Here is a 21,417-nt window from a genome sequence, read left to right on the forward strand (position 1 = left end):
CTTTCCTGCACCAAACCTCTGTGCTGTGTTCCCCACACATGCTCACATCCATCTCAGGCTCATTCCTCCTCATAGAGAGGAGTGGTAGCTGTAGCTCAGGATATCAGGTACAGGTAAAATCTCAATCTAGCAATAACCAGGAGCTGCACCCATCTTCGCTTAGCCCAAATAATGCATCCTTCCTGCCAGCAGCTTTTGTCTTATGACTACAGAGCACGTTGCTTCTTTGGGGCTTGCGAGCAAGCAGAGGCTGATGTGAACTTCACAAGCGGTGACACCCACTGCAGAAACACATATGCTTCTTTGACCTTCAGCGCTGGCATGAAACCTTACACAGACACAAATTTGTCTTTAAGTCAGGAGCAGATTTAATAGAGCAGGAGAAGATCGTTTTCAATATTTCCATCTCAATTACAGTCAAACACCTCAGCAAGTCTCAGCCTTTGGGGCTGTACCTGGGCTGCCTGCTCCCAGCGTTGAGACTGTCAGCAGAATCAGCAGAAATAGCACAACTGGGCAAGGTGGCGGTGATTTATCAGTGCTGAAGTAATTCATACTGACACAGACGCACCGAGGAAGAGCTCAGGGTCCAGTAGGTGCCCCCAAAGACCCCAGAATTATATTGTGCCACACACCAAAAGTGGCAGACCTGGGATCTCACTCCCTAGCAAAGAGGATGCTTTTTTCCAGAACCATTTTCAAGTAGCAGAAAGAAGCAACCCTGTTACAGAGAAAGAAAATTTTAGCATTTTGCATACCCTACTGTTAAAACTATCCCCCTAACAGCACCTTGTATTCTAACTCAAGCAGCGACTAGTGCTCAGAGTCCCAGAATCGGGGGGCAAACAGGATTTTTCAGGGGGAAACCTAGAAGGTGAATACGCCCATGGAGACAAGTGAAAGTATTGTGCACGCGAATACTTTTATATCTGTCTGGCCCTTTAAAACCAAAATGATAGAGTTCATTTGCATTTAGATCTCTTTGGCTCCCTCTTTTCATCTAAAGACAAATCCTCACAAAGGCTGCTTAATTAGACCAAATTAGATTTCCACCTAGTGGCTTGTCATTCATTAGGAAACGCTGTTCTTTTTTTCTATTTTGGTAATTATAGGCTGGTCTCACAGTGTTCACTTCAGGCTCAAAGTATGACTAGCATTCATGATTTTGTGCAGATGAGAGGAAAATTATTCAGTCGCATCAAGTCTGCCCATTTTACAAGTTGGATAAAGATCATCGCCGGAGTCTTTTATGTAATGGGGTATACTCTTCCTTAAGTCTTTAATGATTAATTGTAATAGCACATCTCATGGCAATTTTCAAGACAAAGCGAACTACAAACAGATCACATGTAAAGATACTGTACCAGAGAGCGGGTGTCTTTCCTCAGATCTGTTCTTCTGTATCAGGAACCCTCATGGACAACCCTTAGTTTTTGGTGATTCCACCCTGCTGGGCTGGGTCCTGCCCTTGAGCAGGGGAGCAAAAGAAGAGGGGATGGGGCCGGCTGGTGTTGTGTGGGTAAAACCCTGGGGTGGCAGTGCCCACTTCAGCCGCTTTGTGCCACTTGTGCCTAACCCAGCATGGGGACACCTGTGTCCCATCCGTCCTCGCAAGCTCCTGCTGCCAGCCTTGGGAAAAACAGTTTCTGGAGGGGAAAATCTTTCACATTTAGACCAGAGACAAGAAGGTTTCTGTCTAATAAGGCTGGTGCTCCCAGTGTGGATCGGTCAGGAGCACAGATTAATGCACACTGCATGTGTTCTGGATGTATTCTGGATTAGCAGCATCTCTACCCTATCTGGAGTACTTGTAGTGAAAGGAGTCTTGATATCAGATCCCTTAGCTTCACCCCCAGATGATTCCAATGAAAGCTTTTTGCCCAAGCATTGCCCTTTTCTCTGAAAGGCCCACACACCATTGTGGGAGACTAATAATTTGGTCTCCCCCTCTGAACACAAGGCACCAGCCACAGTCCTGTTCTCCCCAGTCCAAGCTCCATTCCCTCTGCTGTCAGCCATGGGCACATTAATCCCCTGCCTCAGTTTCCCCAGCTACTACGGCAGGATTATTGCTCAGTAGCACATTCTGGAGTTTAATAAATCAGGGCCAGATCTTGTGGTCCTTCATCAATCACGACTTCCTTTGACTTTGACCTTTAATGTTTATGAAAAGCTTCGAAGATAAGTGCCAACTTATTATTAATAATCTTCTTGGGAGTGGAAGTTACAGGCGGTTAGCGGCATACCACCCAGCAGCCGCCGGCCCCTGCTAGGATTTCTTCTGCACTAACAAATGCAGATTTTCACATGTTTTTAATATTCTTATTTTCCCAACCATTTCGGAGAGAGATGGAAAATAAGTTTTTTTTTCCCCTCCACCTTTAAAAAACTGATCAAATTTGCCTTTCTCAAAACACTGAACATTCCCTTTCTCATCTACCTAAACCTGATGTTGAGTTACTGTCCCCCAGAGGCTTTCAGTAGCTCAGTTCTGATGTATCCCTGCACTTTGTAGCTCACTGCCTTCTTAGAGTGTAATCAAACATCAAGCTAAGTAGCAAATAAATCTCCCGATCTCATAAGCTGCACAGCAAGATCATGTAAATGCAAATGAAGGGCTTGATTTCAAGCTGTCGCGGGGGGAAGGAGGGAAAAATGCTGGGCCTTGTCACCGCAATCACTTCACTCTGCAAGTGCAGTAAATCTGCAATAATAATAGTAATGGCAGCGTGACGGGAGGCTTTACTGTACAAGGGGGTATAATGAAAAGTGGAACAGAAGGTAGGGAAGGAAGCAAGGCCTGGTGGGTTGAAAATGCACCGGTATAGGGTTTGCAGGCATCCGCAGGATAGAGCCATGGAGGAGGGACAGGGCAGCCCTGGATGAACTGGAGCAGAAGGGATTCATGGGTCTGCCCAGCATCCCCTCCCAGCAAAGGGCTGCGTGAGATGCAGGGATTAAAAATCCGCGTCTGCATCTCTTGCTGTACCCCTCTGTACACAGACAGGTGTCTCACCCCTCTCAGAATCTCAGTCATCTGTAGAAAATTAATGAAGTGTGTTGACGATCATAAATACCAGAGGACAAAACACGAGGCTTGCAACAAAACTTGTAATCCTTAAAATTGTTGTCCTTTGCTGCACCTTTGCAACTCACCTGCCTTTTGCAAAGGGACTCATTTTCAAGCCCTCCTTTTCCTCTGCAGAAACGTTTTCCAATACCATTAAACACTCAAATCTGAGACTGCAGAAATCAAAGCCTACACAGGAAGGGCCAGAGAGCTCGATGCACCCAGCACTGCTCTTCAGCCAAGCAGGGCATCCCACTGCCCGAACACCAGCACCGCACTGCAGCCAGGCTGGGAGCAGCACTCTCCAAGCACAAGACACACACACCTGGTTCAAAAATGAAAATTACCCGGCTCAAGGGGAAAGGAGGCACTAGCTGAGTCCTTAAAGACAGTTTTAGAGAGCAAACAAAGCCTCAGCACACATCTCTTGCAGCCCTGGGAGGTGGCGATCTCTGCAGGATACTCTGGGAATGCTCCAGGAGAAAGCCTGGAGTTGTCTTTTCTGAATGAGCTAGATAAACAGTATTTAAGATGCCTGGTTTTCCTCACTGAGGTCGTAAAGGGAGAAGACTTGCAGAAGGTACCCAGAGAAAATTAGGACCGCCTGGGATGCAGAGAGAGACGGTTTTAATTAGAGCCAAGAGGTGGGAAATAAGGCAGAGAAATGACATCTTAATGAGGTTTAATGAAGTTGTCTGCTGATGGGCACAGCTGTCAGACAGATCTGTATTCCAGCCAAGCAGCTTTGTGACAGTCTAAACCTGAACACAGCAAACAGTGCTGGAGCTGGGGAAGGAAAAAGGACCTTCTGCACCAACTTTGGCTGTCTCCCACCACTGCTCTGTGGCACAGCACACCGACACTGCCTGAGGACAAACAAATGGAACCAGCCTGTGAGGCTGCAGCAGCATTTTGCTAATTTATGAATGAGAGAGTAAGCTTTGATTACACTCAACAAGATTCATTCCTGCTACATCCTTCCCATTCTTTGCCTTTGTAGGTTAAAAAAAAAAAAAAATCTTGGCATCATCAGTCCTCTGAGCCTATTGGTTTGCTTCAGTCACAGGTTCCCTCCACGTTCAACATATTGGACCAGATTTTTTTCTTCTTTAATTAATTACCCAGCACCTTTGGCATTATTTATTCAGCACCACCCAATCATAAAAAAGAAACAGCATGCCTTAATTTTGCAATGGAGTAAATACCCAACTGTGTTAACTTCAGGTGCTGTGCAAAAGGGAACCTTTAAATGCTGTAATTTCTTCCGTTCTACACAGTTCTATATTCAAAGGTCTGGAAGCCACTTCCCACAGATTACAAACCTCTCCTTTCCTGCAGTTTCTTACAGATTTTCTCCCACCCTCAGCATAGTAGCAGATTTCTGGCCTCGCTTAGCTGATCCAGTATCAGAACATGACCCCTGGAAACAGCTTTTCCTCGTGCCTCTGAAGAGCACTGTACGATTTCTCTGGTACATCAGCGACAACCCACCTAAAAATAGCTCCTGTACAAATGTCTGTAAAAACAGGAGAAATAGATCAACAGTGAAAGCTCCTTTATCATTTTTGGCACCAGTTTATGCATTTTGCGTGAGCTCCCTAACTCACACGCAGCATGCACATATGGTTTAGCGCTGCTGTGTGATATTTCAATTGCAGTAGCACTAAAAGCCCACTCGCTCCCATTGTGCTCAGCGCAGGACACATCTGCAAGGGACGGTCCCCTTCCCCTGCTGGAGGTTTGCAGGAGGTAGCCGGGGAGAAGCAACCACTTTACGCACAGATTCTTTCAGGTAGCTCATTTGATTGCTTTCAAAAAGCTCATTACTAGTCTCTGCTTACATCAAAAGATCTGTAGGCTCATGCAGGGCAAGGAAGCTGATGGAGTTTAAGTCTATGCAAGTCCAGAAAACTCATTTTCTGGTAAACTTATGCTCCTGAAGTCACAGGGACACCACACCTAGTGGCGTCCCACTGCCTAGTATCACAGGCAGGTGGGTTTAATGGGACCAAGGTGAAGCACCTCCCTCGCAGACCTGGGAAGCAAACACCCAGATTTACCTGAAGGCCCTGGTATATGGCCTTGCAGGCACAGAGGATTTCATCCCAGTGATCTGAAACTGGCAAAGATGAGAGCCAATTTGCCAGGATCTGCAGCAGCAGAGCTGTTGCTGCAGCCTGGACAAGTCCCTGAAGCAGGCACCAGCTCACCACTGGACATGCTGGTGAGGAGCCCAGTGCCCACAGCACGTTGTCTGCAGCCCCTGCGTGCTTTTAAGTCTTTGTGTAGCTGCACATAGAGGTGGGAGCTGAGAAATACCAAACAGACAACATACAAAAAAATGGCTCCAGGCAAAAAGCTGGAGGAATTATGAGCAACTTCTGGAGACCTCAGCACAAAGCCCTCTGGACAGGTGCCTGTTTGGGCAGGCATTTAACCCTTGCTATTCAGGCAAAACAAGCTCAGTGAGAGCTTCACCTGAGCTGAGGGTGATGCAGAAAGAGCTCAAGCTGCACTGCAGCATTGTGCACAGCCAGTGAGTGCCCTTTATGGCACACTGCAAAGGGGCCACCAGGCTGGCAGCAGCCGGGCGAACTGGGGATGGTCCAAGGCCCCAGCCAGGGTTTGTGCAAGGCTGGCTAGAAGCAGAATATAAATTTGGGTTTGGACAACGTTCCTGTACAAGGAGCTCCAGTAGGCAGCTGCATCCCTTACCAGCTGTTGTCCAGCCTTGGCCTGCCATAGCGACGAGTTTGAAGTGGATAATTTTCAGTTAAAATCTGTCCCTGCAGGAAGCACTGCGTTTGATTCAGCACCTCCTGATCCAGTGTTCACTCTGGAGCATAATAACAGTCACGTCAATGCCAGCGTTCAATGATGTAACCAGTGTGCAGCACTAGAGTAGTATTTCAACATTTCCATTTTCCCCAAAAGATCTGCCAACCCTGCTTCCGCAACCCTCCATCCTCCCCAACAGGCTTCCCATGGAAAATAACCTGTCCGAAGCACCCACGCCATGCCACAGGGCTGCACAGAGCTTGTCATCTGACCCTGCTGCAGCCTCCCCAGCAGGAACACAGCCCCAAGCTGCCAGGCTCTCACCCCATCCCTCCTCCACCGCCTCCCTTTCAAGCAGCAATAAGGTTTCAAGACACACACATCCTGCAGTGACTTCACCATGGAGATGGGAGGGTAAAGACAAAGGGGTGAAGGGAGGTCAGTTAATCCCACAGACAACACCAGGCTGGGGTACACATGGGCTGGGGAAGAGTTCATTTTAAAACTAAATAGAAATGAGGTTATTGAGCTCAAGTTCTCTTTTCTGTGCTATAAACCCCGGGATCTGCTCCCCCTTCATCTTCCTTATCCCACCCACAATATGCCTTGCGTCTTGATTATTCCCAGGCAGAAGTGGTTGTGTGACTGCATTTGGGGGAGTTTGTGCCAGCTTTCTAAGAAGATGAACAAGTTGGAAATGAAGCAACTTAAAGGAAAGTCAAGTCTAGCTGCAGTTTCCCCCTGTAGACATCACAGCTGGGCACCCAAGCCAAGAGAGAAATCAGCCAAACAAGAAGACTTCAAGTCCATGTATATTAAATCAAGAGCCCTATTTCCAGTAGGGCTAGGTCACTTTCTAACTAACAGTGGTATGAACCTGTGTGAACTTCAGCATCCCTCATGCTTCAGCTGTGGTGAAGCCTCATGGCTGTGAGTCCTCCTTGCACTGTGGCACTCCCTTGTGTCCAGGCAGTGGGATCCCAACCCGTGCCAAGTGGAGCCAGAACCACTGCTGACACTCATGGTCATATTCTGTTACATATTTTTATTTTCAGGAGGTTTAGCTCATCAAACAAGGTCTTTATGCTTCTCCTTTAACTTCATTCTTCTGCAGGCAGAACTGGGAAAGCCCCAGAGAAACTGCTATACCCTGCCAGGCTTTGATTTTGCATACGGGCTGTACATCGAAAGGACAGATGGAGGAGTCCCTGAAGGTATGACAACGCCACTAAAACATAGACCTGCAACGATGTCCTAATGCTAATAGGGGCTCTCCTTCCCAGTGCTCCTCATTACTTCTCGCCAAGCTGGAGGTGAAGAAATCCAACATTCACCCACTTTCATTAATATCACAACAAATGCTTGGTGACCACTAACGTTTCCCTAGCATCTTGGAAACTTTTATAGGATCACACAGAGCCCAAACAGAACAGGGTACGGCATCTGCAAAGGGCAACACACATGGCTACATAACTCAGAAGAGCTCTCACTCTCAAATTATTTCCCCCATGAAATCAGACTTGCTGAGCAAGTCAGGGTGGAGAGCGAGAAGACAGCTAATTCAGATGGGGTAGGTCCCCAACTGAAAATAATTGGGGCAAGGTGTGTTGAAGGTCACAGCACAGTGAAGCTGTGGCAAAAATGCATACAAGCCACACAAGGCCCTCACGTGCAATGCATAAAGCTTGCATCAGCCTGCTTCCCCAAACAGAAGCTCACCCTAATCTTTTTCTTTGCTTCATGTCTTCTTCCATCTCCAGCAATAGGCCACTGGAACACAATAAAGCCCAGGACTGGTTTAACTCGGAATATGCCCCGGGACTTCATCACCATGAACTGCGGTGCTCTGAAGGCCGGTTATACCACAGCCCGTGAATTTAACTTGTACTACAAGGCCAAGGACATACGGCGCAAAGACGATGAATACAGTCGCTTCAAGAGATCTCCTCCCAAAGTACCTGCAGACATGACTTACGGCATGCCAGCACGGTAAGGGGCAAGAATTGGGGCCCTTCTCAGAACTATCCCTTTCTACTCTCTTATCTGCATCTTCCCCTGGCTCTCAGCCAGTACAGTCCACAAAAGAGAAGTGTCTTGAACCTGGACATGCAGCAAATGAATCACAGCATCACTTCTGTGTTTTGCCACCTGATTCCACCTACATGTCACAAACAGCTACCTAAATCTAGTCTGCATGCCACAGCACATCCCCATTCTACCTCTGGCACCAAGTGCTTGGAACCACTTAAAAATATTTTCAATGCCAGTCCTTTGACTTTAAAGGAGGGTGGAGATCTGCAAGCCAGAATAATTGCCTCCCCAGGTCAGAAAGTGATACTGAGTCAGAGAAAAAAGCATTTCTGTGTGTTCATACTCTGTTGCAATTAAGGATCAGTTCAAGTTCTTTATTCCACTCTCTCCCATTTGTTTGTTCACCACCCTGCATCATCAGGCAGAAACTTCCAGTAAGTCAGAATGAACACAAAGCAGCTTTTCCCTCCTCTCCCTTCTGCTTCCAGGGGCTTTTTTTTTTTTTTTTTTTTTAGCACAGCCCAAGGGCTGCTCCCCCAGCAACCCCTCTAGCAGGGCAGAAGCCTACCCATTCCTGCTTTGCAGCACAGTGGGATGTTTAAAGCTTCACACTGAGTTGGGTTGCAGTGCAGTGTCTTAAAAGATTTTTAAGAAGCACCTAGCATACACGAGCCCCACCTGAGGTTCAAAGAGAGAGTATTTAGAAGTGGTAAAAGTGACCCATTTAACATATCCCTCACATACCAGCTCCCAGCTATCTGCCATGCTGATTTCTCCTGAGTAGTTGTGAACAGGGCAGTCTGCAGGGGAGAACATCAGCACCTTGCTAAGGCTGCCTGCCCGTCCTCTACAGCAGCACAGGGGAGGCTGGAGGGCACATGGTGGTCTGGAAAAGCCAGCGTAAGCCCAATGCAAACAAGCGCTAAAACCTCTGAAAAGAACTCCAAAGCAGCCCTGACGCTGCTGGAACACAGTTTTCTTGCTCTGTACAGGTCTGGACTAGACATTAGGTTTCATTTTAAGAGCTGGATAATAATCACTACCAGAAAAATAACAGCTACAAATTCTAGAGAAAAGACATGATGAACGGCACTGTGTATTTTACATGATAGTAAATGGGCTTTGCATATGCAAATTGAATGGATTTTAAAATGGTATTTAATGACAATTTTCGTAGCAGACATTAACATTAATTGCATCAAAATGAAAATGCAGCATTAGCTTGCTGTTAGCTGCAAATGCCCCAGCTATAAAGCTTTATCTTTATCAGTATCAGCCCTCACCAATGTGACAGGGCTGCTCTGTAAATTGCAGGCAAAAGGGCTTTTATGTTGGAAAAGTATCCCCCAATGTAGACCAAAATCAACATCAATTTTGCTTTATTTCTTCATAAACGGAGGTTAAATGGCTGCCTACAAGAAGTCTAGGCACGTTTCAAAAGTTTTAAGGAAAATCTGCAGACCCCACAACAGCAGAAGTAGTGGGAAAGGGCTTTTAATTTAAAGTTATTATTGTACAACTTGTCTTCTCCTTAATAGCTACCTTTTATGCAGACTGATTGTATTTATCCCTTTACTTTAAAAGCACGTTATAGACAAAATCAAATTACTAGGATTACCAAGGAGTTGTTACAGCCATTTGGGTAAAAGTGGGGAATTTAACTCAGTTTTCATGACTGGCAAGTTAAAGACAGCCGCATGGGTGAGTGCTCTCCAGCCCAGGTCTGTTCCTCGTCACAGCAGACCAGTTTTAACACGATGCTCCCTGTTAAAAATGACATGCTTGTCAATGGATTTAAGTTGTTTCTGCTTTTGGACTCTAAGCCCTGCATAACTGGGTTCTTAGTGCTCCTAATTAGGAACGCATTTGCTGTAAGATAAGTGCTTGTCTGGGGGCAGAAGGGGAGAGAACAGTGGTATGCAGTCCCTTTCCGTGACTCCAAGAACTTACTTGCCTCTAAAAGCATCCACTTTGCTGCAACTGAGATCTTTATCAAAGTTTTTTCTCCGAGAACAGAGCCTGCATGGTGTTCCCCTGCTCAAGGCACACCACAAATGGTACAGCCAAGGAGCTACAGTGCCTTCCCATTGCACTGAATTCATCTGTACTGATCACTGCAATGCTCTGGGACAATCCCCAGAGCTCTGTGAGCCTCCCAAAGTGCCGATGCAAACCCTCCCCATCTGCACCCAGAGCCTCAGTGCAGCTTCTTTGGGCAGCTGGCATCATTTCTCTGGTCCCTTCCCAGGCCCTAGGCTGCAGTGCTAAAGGCACTTAAAGTGTTCTAAAGACACCAAGGTCAGGAGTTGTCCCCAGGCTCACAAGTACAAGCTCTCCTGGATCATCCCAAATAGAAAAGAACACAGATAAATGCTGGGTTTGCTATTAGTGCCTTATTAATCACGTCCTGGCCCTGCTGCTCCCTCTAGCACAGCAGATCACTTACGCCTTCATTTCCCGTTCATGGTGGATGTGTGCTGCACAGGGCATTTCACAAGGCAGTCTCACAGACACTGGTGTGAGTTTTCTGAAGCTCCAGGGCCTTTTTCCTTCCACAATATATTTACCTTCAAAGGTCACCCGTGCCCCCTCTCTATTAATTCCCTGGGGGCATCTTCCAGGGGAGAGAAGCAGCTCTGCTTTTTTGCTGATTCCCCCCATTCTCTCCCTCCCTCTTCCCAGAGAGGTGTTTGCTACGAATCATGTGGCCAGCTTTGTTGTGAGAGTCATAAAAAGGACATTTTTCATCTCTCCTTTTTCCTGCTCTCGCTTCCTCTCTCTCTCAGTATCAGACAAAGATTTATTCCCTCCCTGATGCCTGTGGCATGCGGAGCTGGGAGGGGTCAGGGGAGGCACTGATGGGACGATAATAGATAATACAGTGGTTCCCCAGGGTCTTGTCCAGCTCCGTAACCGATCCATCAGCAGGCAGCACTCATGCCAAGGTCAACAGTAACGAGGATGTGGTAGGGTCCCAGCCTCCCCCATGGGGCACCCTCTGGTTGGGCTCCTCTGATTCATGCTCCAGCTTCTGATCTCTACAAGAGCTGCCTTGTGCAAGCCACAATTTGCAAGAGTGTGTGCCCACTGGGCCCAGGCACTGCAGTAATGACCACACTGCAGTGCGAGCACACTCAGCTTTACCTGCCTCAGTCCTCATCCCTGCTGGAAACAAGTCTACAGATTTTCTTTCAAGGAAAATACTCAGAGTTTGTAGTACCTCCCCCAGGCAGCCAACCCAACCCATCCCATCCACACAGGCTCTTTGTGCATTGCAAGTTACACAGCTGAAAGAAGTCTATCTAGGGCTGCTGATCTCCGGGACCCAGTTCCTCTCTCCTTCCATTTAAAGTAACCCCACACAGTGCTACATGCAGGTGTGTTCAATCCCCATCCTCCTTGTGTAATGACCTTGTGTACAAAAGGGAGAATGCAAGGCACTGAGGGGCCTGAGTCTTGATGAGACTGGAACTAAGGACACAAAGGATCTGTGAAGACCTCCAGGATCATCGCTGGTGCCCATACAGCTTGGTATTCAGATGCATTTGGAAACTCCCAAAAGAGTCCCAAGCCCATATTTAGCCTCCTAACCACCTTCTGTCATTGAAGTGTACCATACACTGAAATTAGCAGGTATTAAATCTTTGTTCTTGGAACTAGAAACAAGCACAAATATATGGATGCTGTCTACAGCTAGATTTTGATTTACACAAGGTCACACTAGGAGTCTGAAGGCAAAACCCACTAGCACACAGTTGGTAGCCCAAGCACAAGTTTTATCCCCAGGAGCTAAAGACATTACAGCAGCACAGAGTACGTCCTCAGTATGATCACAGACTAACATTTCCAGGGCTGATCTTAATGAAAAGTTTTCATTTGCTTCTCTTTCACTAATGCAAGTTTGCTAATTCTGCCTTCTACATCCCTGATCGTGTTCCTGGGCACAAGGACTGCACAGACGTGCCTTTCTCTGCCATCCCACACCTGTACCTCCTTCAAACCCTGCATGGCCATAACCCTGCCTCAGACATGCTGCCATCCACTTGGCAGTTGGCCTGTAGGTTGGGCTGACCTTGGGTGTGCTGGCAGGATTTCCCTGGCACTCTGTCATCCCCACGTCTCCTGCCGGGTCCCCCCTACTGCCTGCCTTCGCTTCAATCGTCCCTTTCCTGAATTTCACATTCCATTTTCCTTCTAACTTCATCTCCGCCCATCACTCTACCTCTCATTCTCTAACACTGGTCTTAGTCCTTGAGCAGCTGCTTTCACCATGCTTCTGCAGACTCACCTCTGAAGCATTTGTTCACTGCAGTCTCTCCTCTACGAACTGTTACAACTGGCCAAAGGCTTTGGTTTTCCAGCACCTCCTCTTTTCTTTGTATCATTTGCAGTTGTCCTAATGCGCTGCTGACAATCGTCTCGCTGGCCTTTAACAGCTCAGCTGTTACATTGGCTTCTCCTGCAGCTTCCTGGCTTAACTGATTGCTCTGTCCTTATCTTTCACCTTCCCCAAAAAGGGAGCTTTCAGTGTTCATACTTGTGCTTTGCAAATGGCTTTTCCACCCAAAGCATCCATGATGTTTGAACACAGCCAAAACAAAGTGCAAAAGGCTGCCCAAATGCTGTTTTGATATTTCCAGCAACTCTTTGGCACAGAGAGTGCTTTAGTAAATTTATTTTTGAAACACTTAAAGAACATTTCAGGCCATTAGTATACGGCCCAGGAAGAAGGGAGAAGTAAAAAAAAAAAAAAAGTCCAGCTGTAAAGAAACTATGCTGAAGAGTAGAGGGCGTTCCAGAAAAAAAAAAGGGAAAGCTGGACAGGCAAGAAAGAAAGATTACAGGAAGCCCACACTTGATCCATGATCATTGGAAGCAGAACAAATGTGTGTAAAGCCACAAGGCCCCCAAAAGACTGGGGCAAACCAAAGTTTGAGAGAAAAAAATCAGACACAAGAGCTATAAAAATATTACATAGAGACTGGAACCACCATGAAGATAAAAACATACAGCCAAGTTAAAAAAATAGGTCTCCCATCAGTTCAGATAATTGCACATCCTATCCAGCTCCACAGCAAAAGACACTTTGTGCCTCTGCCACCATCCTCGTGTTGCTAAGATAAGAATTTCTATTTCAAGAATCATTCCCTTGTATTGGACACACAGCAGGCTGGCTGTGTTCACATCGCTGCACGTGTATCGCTACTGCATAGCTCCCAACCATGTCTGCCTGGAGTGCACTGCCTTGTGCCAGGTGGGCAAAGCTCTGTTTGAAGGGGTAACAGGTCCATACGCAATCTCGAGTGCACTGTGAAGATGCTGGTTCTCCATCAGCATAGTTATTTCCTGCAGTTGTAGCAGTCTGACTGCTTCAGGCTCTCACGTGAACAGAAAATAGACATGTTTTGGCATAAGGTTCAGGTCCTGAACATCAGCCGCAAGATGGGGAAAAAAGGGATGATGATTTAGATCCTTTAGTACCCAATGCATTATACAGAATAGAAAATTATTTCTGTGGATCAGAGCTGGCTGAAGAATTTCTACCAGAACTATTACCATTTAAAACTACTTCTTGCCACAAGTAGACTTTTTCCCCCCTGCAAACTTCTGCTTTTGCAATTTGTACAATGAAAACCTAGTTCGGAGGGAAATAACCACAGAATCTTTTTTTTGTTTTTTGTGAAAGCAAAGCTTTCTACCCCTTACTGGCATCTTTTCCTTTTAAATGAAATAATATCCCCACCTAGCCAGAGATTTAAGCATGAACCGGAGGTCAAGGGGAAGACCTGACTCTTTGATTTGTTCTGTTCAGTGTTAGTTTTTTTGTTGTTTATTTTTTTGAGGGGGGAAGGGGACTTTTCTTCCAAATGAAAGCAGAGCAGCACACTGATCAGGACGGTTTGCATTTGTAGGTGTTGGTGGCTGCAGACGGTGCAGTGTTCAGTCTCAGTCATAGTTCGAGGCTGCTAGGCTAGAATAGCTCTGTCCCCTAACCACATCCCACCTGAGTTTCTCAGAGGATAAGAGGATTTCCAGTCAGTAGAAATAAATTTGTTGAAGACAAATTTAAATAACCTTCAACTAAGTAAGCCACATGGCATCTCCAACCCAAAAGACCAGCATTAACATGCAGATTCCAGCTTTTGAAGCCAGTTATTGAATAGGTAAGAGCTGTCTTGGTATCTTTGCTGCAAGATACGAGTTTCCATGTGTGCATTTAGGATTGTTACAAGTGTACATCTCACTCTTGGCCTGGAAGGGAATAGTAAAGCAAATTGGTGTTCTTGTAACCATGTGTGCTCCTAAGTACAGCTATGAGCATCTGATAAATCTTTTAAAGTACATGTTTACAATGGATTTTATTCTTTTTACTGTTCCATACATACGAGCCCTCTGAGCAAAATAACAGATCCTCTGACACTTAGGAGAAGCCACTGCCTCATTGGCTGCCCACGGTGAAATAACTTATATTGTTATTTCCTCATCCAAATTACAAGGACTGTAAAGAAGCTTCAGAAAGTCGGAGTAATCAGTGCTTCGACGGCACAGATCCTGAAGCTGCCACACGGGTGAAAGACCCACTATTTCAACTGGGAGTTTTGCCAGTGGAAAGACTGCAAAAAAAATTGGTCCCCGAGTGTTTTCTACCAATTTTTCTCTTGTTATTTTCTTCAGTGGTTAATGGAAAGTGAGGACAAGTGGAGATCATTTAAAAATGATCTTTCAGGCCTCTCCATGGGTTTATTGCCAGGACCTATTTAGAGGACCATAAAGCTGTAAGGGGCCTATAACTTTGCTGTATAGTCCACAAGCTTCCTAGGAAAGCGAAGAGCCTTTACATCCACGCTCTGCATGTTTTTCCATCTCTCCCTCTTACAAACACATGCACATGTGTGCAGGGACTTCTGGAGCCGCTAATTGAATTCACTTTTGTGAAAGTGTTAACAAATTGTAAGTGACCTTTTATACAAATTTCAAAGTCAAGAATCCGCCGCTAACTGAACATCCCTCTTCTGCCATTCACTGTTATGCAAAACCCACAAACAATTAGAAGAAATAACGAAGAGCCCAGCGGCCCTCTTTCCTAATTAGCTGCAGGAGGCAATGCTGGGGAGGGTGGCTAAGTGCTTCAATTACCTCGGCCCTCCTCACTGCCCTTGTTAGAGCAGACAGGTCCACTGGCCAAAGGGGAACAATTAAGGCAAGGCAGAGCCAGGCAGTTTGCAAGGGGATGCCGGGGCCGTGCCGGCTCTCACACAAGGGCCAGAGCTGTAATCATGCCCCAGATTCCTGCTGGGCTACACAGAGACAAATTAATGGTAGATAGATTGCTAGCTCTAGCCCATCAGTAACAAGGGAGGAAGGGAGACAATATAGCAGTACAAGGGAACTGTAATCAGAGTTTTCCTGTACTATAAACACCCTTTCAGGGCAGAGGGACCACAGCATTAATGCCTCAGTGCTGTGTGCATTGGTGGTACCCCAAGGCCCCAAGCAGAATCACAGACCCCAGCTTGTGCTTTATTTGCTGAAGATAATCTATGCTGGCTGCACCGAGGAGCCCCACACTGGATACCAAACTGGTTCCCAGCAAGAAACTGATCTGTGCTGGTGAGAGTGCCAGCTTGGCCATCCAAGCCCCAGCCACAAGACAGGACAGAGAGCTCTGTATGGACAGTACCACCATGGGATAAATCCTTCACACTACAATGGACGTGAGGAAGGGGTACAAAGGCTGTGCCTCTTACAGCTCTGTGGGCTGAAGACCCCAAATGTGGATCCTGGCTGTACACCAAGATGAAATGATCTCAGATTGAAAGACACTAGCAAGGGCTGACTCTAAGAAAATGAAGCCTCATTAACCTTTCAAGAAAGGGTTAAAGTTTCAGGATAGCTGTTGGTGTTGTAACACAGCTTTGATATCACAACTGTAAAAATATCAGTGATATGATTTATCTACTGTATAGGCACCTATGCAGTGCCAGAGCCTGCTGCCACTAAGCTGCCCTTGAAATTAGAGGGTCACACGTGGGAGCAGGGCTTTTGGTGCAGCCCCAAAACCACGCAGCCACCAGAGAGTGGATGCCCATGCAAGTGTCCTCTGCTCCCCACCAGAGCCTGTCCTGACCATCAGTGGGCAGAGTAAGGCAGGAGCTGTGCTGCACTGGCTGGAGGGCTACCAGGAAAATCCAAGGGCTGTAGTTTGCGTTAAAATATTTATGAGCCCTTGTGCTTTTGAATAATACAAGAAAAAAAAAGCAATCTCAAGTCAAGTTTTTACCCTTTTACAATACAGCAATAAAATTGATTGCATCTTTTAAGCCAGTATAAAAACCCTTCCTGAGCACGAGTCCTTTGTATCCACTTTTGCCAAGTACCTTTTTTCCCCCGCTGATGTATAAACCTTTGAAAATAAGTTTGAGGGGAGACTGACAACCTTGAAACCTCAAGAGCAGCATGGCATTGACGGGTGCCGCTCTCAGAGCTGAGCATTATAGATAGATTTTAATTTCATTTTAACAAAATAGCTGTCTCCAGTGGAAGAAGCATCAAGAGCTAAATGAGGACCCGTCTTGAGCTGAATCACGTTGAACAGACCTCGGCACTGTCATTGATTTTCTGGGAAGAAAAAAAATGCCTCTGGCTACTAAACCAAATTAGTAGTCACTGATGACCAATTATTTTGCCCCACTGTGAACGGAGAGGCGTACTAAAATTCCAGTTTGTCAGACCCAAGGCTCTCTTCTCAAACACCTTTCAACAAGCGTGTACCAAAAGTCCCTCAGATGGTTCTGACGCCTTCCTGTTTTCGGCAACTTCTCCTTCTCCAAAGTTTTAATGAGCTGCTGCTCTGAGGATGGCCTGCCAGAAAGGGAGCCCTTCCCGGCTTGGTGGTGCACTATTTGGCACGCCGCACAAATCACAGCTGTCAGAATTTATACACACATACACAAAAAAGTGTCAGCCTAATGTTTGCAAATTATAATTACCATTTCCCTTGCATGTCCCTGGTGCCTTCATTTTAGATAAATCCCAGCTCTGAGGTATCAGCTGCAAAGCACTGAAGGCTCATATTGAATAGAATAGATTTAACTAGTTTGTAGCTCATTTAAGGCCTACACTGTTTTATTTTAATATTGTTAATACTTTATTATACTTTTTAACATTGTTTTCACAGTAAAATAGCCTATTAGAACAGCTGCAGCTTCGTTTCCAGGAGATTTCTGGCAGACTAGCACACCACATTGTATAACCAAGTAAGCAGGCGCTTGTCATTTCAGTTGAAAATAGGTCTATAGCCTCACTCTTGAAAGTAAATTAGAGAGTCTATTAAAGAGACAGGGACTGTTTCAGGGATAATAGTTTTGAATATGTGCATAGATAAATTCTAAAATATTTAGGAAATGTCAACATTAGAAGTGGCTCCAACTATTTGACTATAAAAGGAAGCGGCTGATTATTTTTTCCGACAATTATAAATAATTTGTTACATCCTATCAGAACTTTCTTTCCCTTCCCTTTCTGTGGCAGGATGCTTGTGCCAAAACAAGGAGATCTGAGTTGCTCTGAATGAGACAGGTTTTAATCCACTATAAGAGCTTTCAGCAGATGGCTCTCTGCCTACACCCCCACCCCCAAAAAACAGCAGCCCCAGACGGTAACAGCAAAATCCTCCCAGCTCAGAGCAGCGACATCTGGGCAGGGTGACAGAGGGAAACGGAGCATACAAGCAGTTCATTCCTGTCCTCAAGTAACATTAAGGTGAGAGGACATTTTCCCCTAGGCCAGCTGCAGTGAGCCACACCACCAAACGACACCGATATCAGGGCCAGAACTCCCCGTCCACCCCAACGGTAGCAGCATTTGACCTACAAAGAAAAAGCTGCCTCGCTAAAATTTCTCCAGTAACCTTAGTCAAAGTGTTGCCTGATATCCCCTGCTCCCTGCCCCACTTTCTCAATGTTTCTCTCAAAGGAGGCAAGAAAAGCCAGATCAAGCACTGCATCTTACAGCCCACCAGAACCCGTACATATAACTAAGCACATGAGTCATCCCTACTAATTTCCCAGAGACAGTTCATGCATGTATTATTCCAGGCATGATTCTATACTTTGCTGGATCAGGATTTAAATGCGATTAATCACACGGCAGGGAAGAGTCTCTGAAGAGCATCAACCCAAATGTGTCCTTTCAAGCATTTACTTACAAGCCAGCTGTGGACTAATCAGTCACCAACTGGCTGGTCCACCAGAGATGGTAAAAGTCACCTCCATGGAGAGGTGAAAACACTCAGCCATCACAAAAATCAATAATCAAACACCACACACAAAGGCTCCGTGTTCTCCTGCATCCCTCCCTGCTATTCACACACACCAGGAAAGCTCCTGCCTTGGAAAGCGAAGGGTCAGACCAAGGAAACAAGCCCACAAGGCTCACCACAAGCATGTGCAAGGACTACCGAGTTTACACCATACAATGAGGTGCTCAACCACAGCTATGCCACATCTTTTAATCCTTTGTAGATATTTTAGCCCAGCTGTGATCAGCATGAAATACCAAACCATAAGGGAAGCCGAGGGTAAATGTCAGTGTCCCCTTTGGCACAAGGTGTCCCCAGATGATAGTATGGAGCAATGCAGCTCTTTTGTAGGCAAAGCCTTGAAAAGCCCTGCAGCATGTGATCTATGAAACGGGCGGTCCGCAGAAGGATGTCTCCTCTGATATGAATGCCCCCTTGGGATGTATATTGCTGGATTGCACATCTAGTATCATTAGAAAACACGACCATAGATTAGGCTGTTTTGAAGCATGTGGTGTGCAATAATTAAGTAATAAAAGTCACCACAGGGGTGAAGGAACAAGAAGCAGAAGAGTTACTATTTGCATATGCCCTGCTGGCGCCTTCCGCTACTGTCAAGGATCCTCCAGACCGCTAAAAACTGGCTGCTGATGATTTCAGGCCAATTGCTGACAAAAACATTGAAGCACCAGCTCACTTGTGGCCTGGTGCACAAGCTCTCTCCAGAAAGCCACTTTCTGGTGGCCCAGAACCACCCAGCGTTTAGCCCAGCTCAGATCCCTGCTCAGGCAGGGAAAGCCCTGCTGCCTTGCTGCTCCAGGAAAGCAGCTGAAGGCACAGCAAGCTACAAGTGTGAGCAAAGCTGGTGGCTCCACAATGTCGTTGGTTGCTGCTGAGATAGAAAAAGTCCCTCCCCAGCAGGGTGTGCAAGGACAAAGACCGATAAAATTTCAGCTGCAGGTCCTCCGTCACTTTCTCCCTTGGGATTTCTAATGTTTGCTTCTGGGGGAGAGGAACAGCACCACAACCGCAGTGATAAGCGATATGCTGTCCTCAAGGCAAGAGCCCTGCTGTTCCACTGCTGCCACTGCCAATTCTACCTCCCACGGTGGCTGATGAAGTTAAAGCATCCTCCCTTGGCAAAAGCAAGGCTCAGCAAATCTGGGCCACAGCTTTGCTGCAACTTGGTCAGGTTAATGCCAGCTTAGAGTAGGTAAACTGACCCAAAATAAATTGACTTCTTAATTTTACCATTTATCTAGAGTTGTAGTCATCTGCAGTCCCCCTGCTTCTGCCCCCACTGGCTGGGACACTCGCTGGTGCCCTGTTTCAAGAGGCAAATAAATCTGCTCTGTGCAACTGGGGCACCAGAGGGGCTCAGTCATTCAGCTCCCCTTTGTGCTGCAGACACCTGACAATGTCTCAGTCTGTTTTAATTCCAGACTCAGATTGTCAGTTGTCCTCTCACCCAGTGCATCTGTTTGGGCTTCTTTGAACACCACAGCAGTCACATTTTCACATTCTCACCACTCACATTCTCCAGGAGCAGGGAAGGGAATCAGCACAGGGAGGTAGAGAGAGGCATTAACCCTGGAGATTATATGATTGTACTTTGAACATTTTTTCCAGGCCTTCCACTCCCTTTTTTGACGTCCTCCAACACAAATACAAGGAGCTGTGGATGGAGCAGCAGAGAGCACTGACAGCAGCCCTGCGAGTGGAAAAGAAAAAGGTAATAATACTCCAACAGCACTGCTGCTTGCTACCAGCCATGAACTCCCCATCCCACCCCACAATAGATGGGCTTCTTTCTCTCCATCACAGTGAACAGTCCCAGCTGAGAAACCATTTTCCCTGACTGCTAGAAGGCTGGCAAAGCCTAATAAAAATCAGCTGCTTCTGAGCAAAGATGGGCCTGGCTCCAGCCAGAGCACATCCTGCAGAGTAATGCTGTGGGAGTGAGCACCAGATGTGAAAATTGCACTGTGCATGCCTGAAAGTGCACTGGAGACAAAAGGAAAGGTTTATTTTAAAGTATTGTTGTATCTGAAGGTATACACAGGAGCTGAGCAAGCTCAGGACAGTGGTGCTGTGGTCAAAGCCTTCCAAAAGGCTTAGGCACCTGTCCCACAGAGACACCATTTTAGCTATCATTAAGCATCTGTCTGCATCAATATGTCCCTGGTCACAGGGTGCCCAGCTAAACTCCTGTTATCAATTAAAATGGAGGCTCTAGCTCTTTTTGCATCACAATACTAAAAGCTCTGCTGCAACAAAGCATTAGGTTTCAAGTTATCTTTGGTATTTAATGCCATCCTCTTGCCAGAAGCCTTGCAGATTGTCCTTGGACAGCATCAGCTCTGCTCAGGTTACCTGCAGCAGTGGACAAAAGGATGGAGCAGCCAAATGTTCGAAGGACCAGCACCAGCCTTGATGCTGGCATGTCACAGTGGATGCACACACCCTGAGCAGTTGTTAGAGCTGTTAAACATAGCAATATTGTAATAACATTTAAAAGCAGCCAATGACTGTTTTATTAGTTAATGACTCAAGGAAGAGTCGAGCTAATATGGTAATGACCAATTTCAATGGGCTTACTGCCATCACAAAGTATGCTTTATAGTGGAAGTGCAATACAGTGTTCTTAATTAGCAGCTATTTTATGAACGCACAAGCCCAGAATGTTGGAAAAATGCATCCCTAACTTATCTAGTAATGACTGATGTTTTAATCACTAAGTTCTCTCCATCAAGTTCCTGAAGCTTGCAGCCCCCAATTACTGGGTTAAGTAACACATACCTACAAACCAGAGCACAAAGCAAACAGATTCCCCAGGGTTTTGTGCAGTTGCACAGAATATTTTTTGCCAAGACATTCACCAGGTACCTACACTGGCTTGTACTGGGACCATCAAGTACTGTACATTGCAATTAATCACAAGAGAAACACATCAGTCAGGAAATCTTCCCTGTGGTTGCAGTGGTAGAAACAACTCTCCCAGCTAGTGATGAGCCAGGGCTGTAGCTCAGGGCTCCTAGCAGGCAGTGGTCACCTCACTGAGATGCCACATAAAGCTCAGAGTTGGCAGTTGCCCACATTTTCCTCAGTGTGCTGTAGATATCAGCATTAGCTGCATGGACACAAAAGACCACCCAGACCAGGAACTAGCGATCATCAGTCCAAAGTGACTTTTAGACTAGTTCATCCCAGCATCATTATGTTTCAAGACACCAACCTG

The 21,417-nt window shown here is 46.2% G+C and overlaps 1 protein-coding gene and 1 long non-coding RNA gene across 6 annotated transcripts in view; one reads left to right on the forward strand and one right to left on the reverse strand.

The window, feature by feature from the left end:
• The window catches only part of CFAP77 (cilia and flagella associated protein 77), a 60,591-nt gene that overhangs the window by 28,884 nt on the left and 10,290 nt on the right, over positions 1–21,417 (forward strand). Inside the window, exons 2-4 of the mRNA XM_084494593.1 lie at positions 6,963–7,062; positions 7,609–7,837; positions 19,809–19,911. Coding sequence (XP_084350719.1) covers positions 6,963–7,062; positions 7,609–7,837; positions 19,809–19,911 — 432 coding nt within the window. The remainder of the gene's footprint in view (positions 1–6,962; positions 7,063–7,608; positions 7,838–19,808; positions 19,912–21,417) is intronic.
• Positions 1–21,417, reverse strand: part of LOC311422000 — a 60,700-nt gene that overhangs the window by 27,775 nt on the left and 11,508 nt on the right. Inside the window, exon 1 of one of the 5 annotated variants that reach the window (XR_014685131.1) lies at positions 19,714–19,827. The exons of the other annotated variants lie outside the window; for them this stretch is intronic. This is a non-coding gene — a long non-coding RNA (uncharacterized lncRNA). Of the gene's footprint in view, positions 1–19,713; positions 19,828–21,417 lie in introns of those variants that run through there. 5 annotated transcript variants of the gene reach the window in all.

This window comes from Aythya ferina, assembly GCF_964211825.1.
Source record: "Aythya ferina genome assembly, chromosome: 20".
In the NCBI taxonomy this organism is placed as follows: domain Eukaryota; kingdom Metazoa; phylum Chordata; class Aves; order Anseriformes; family Anatidae; genus Aythya; species Aythya ferina.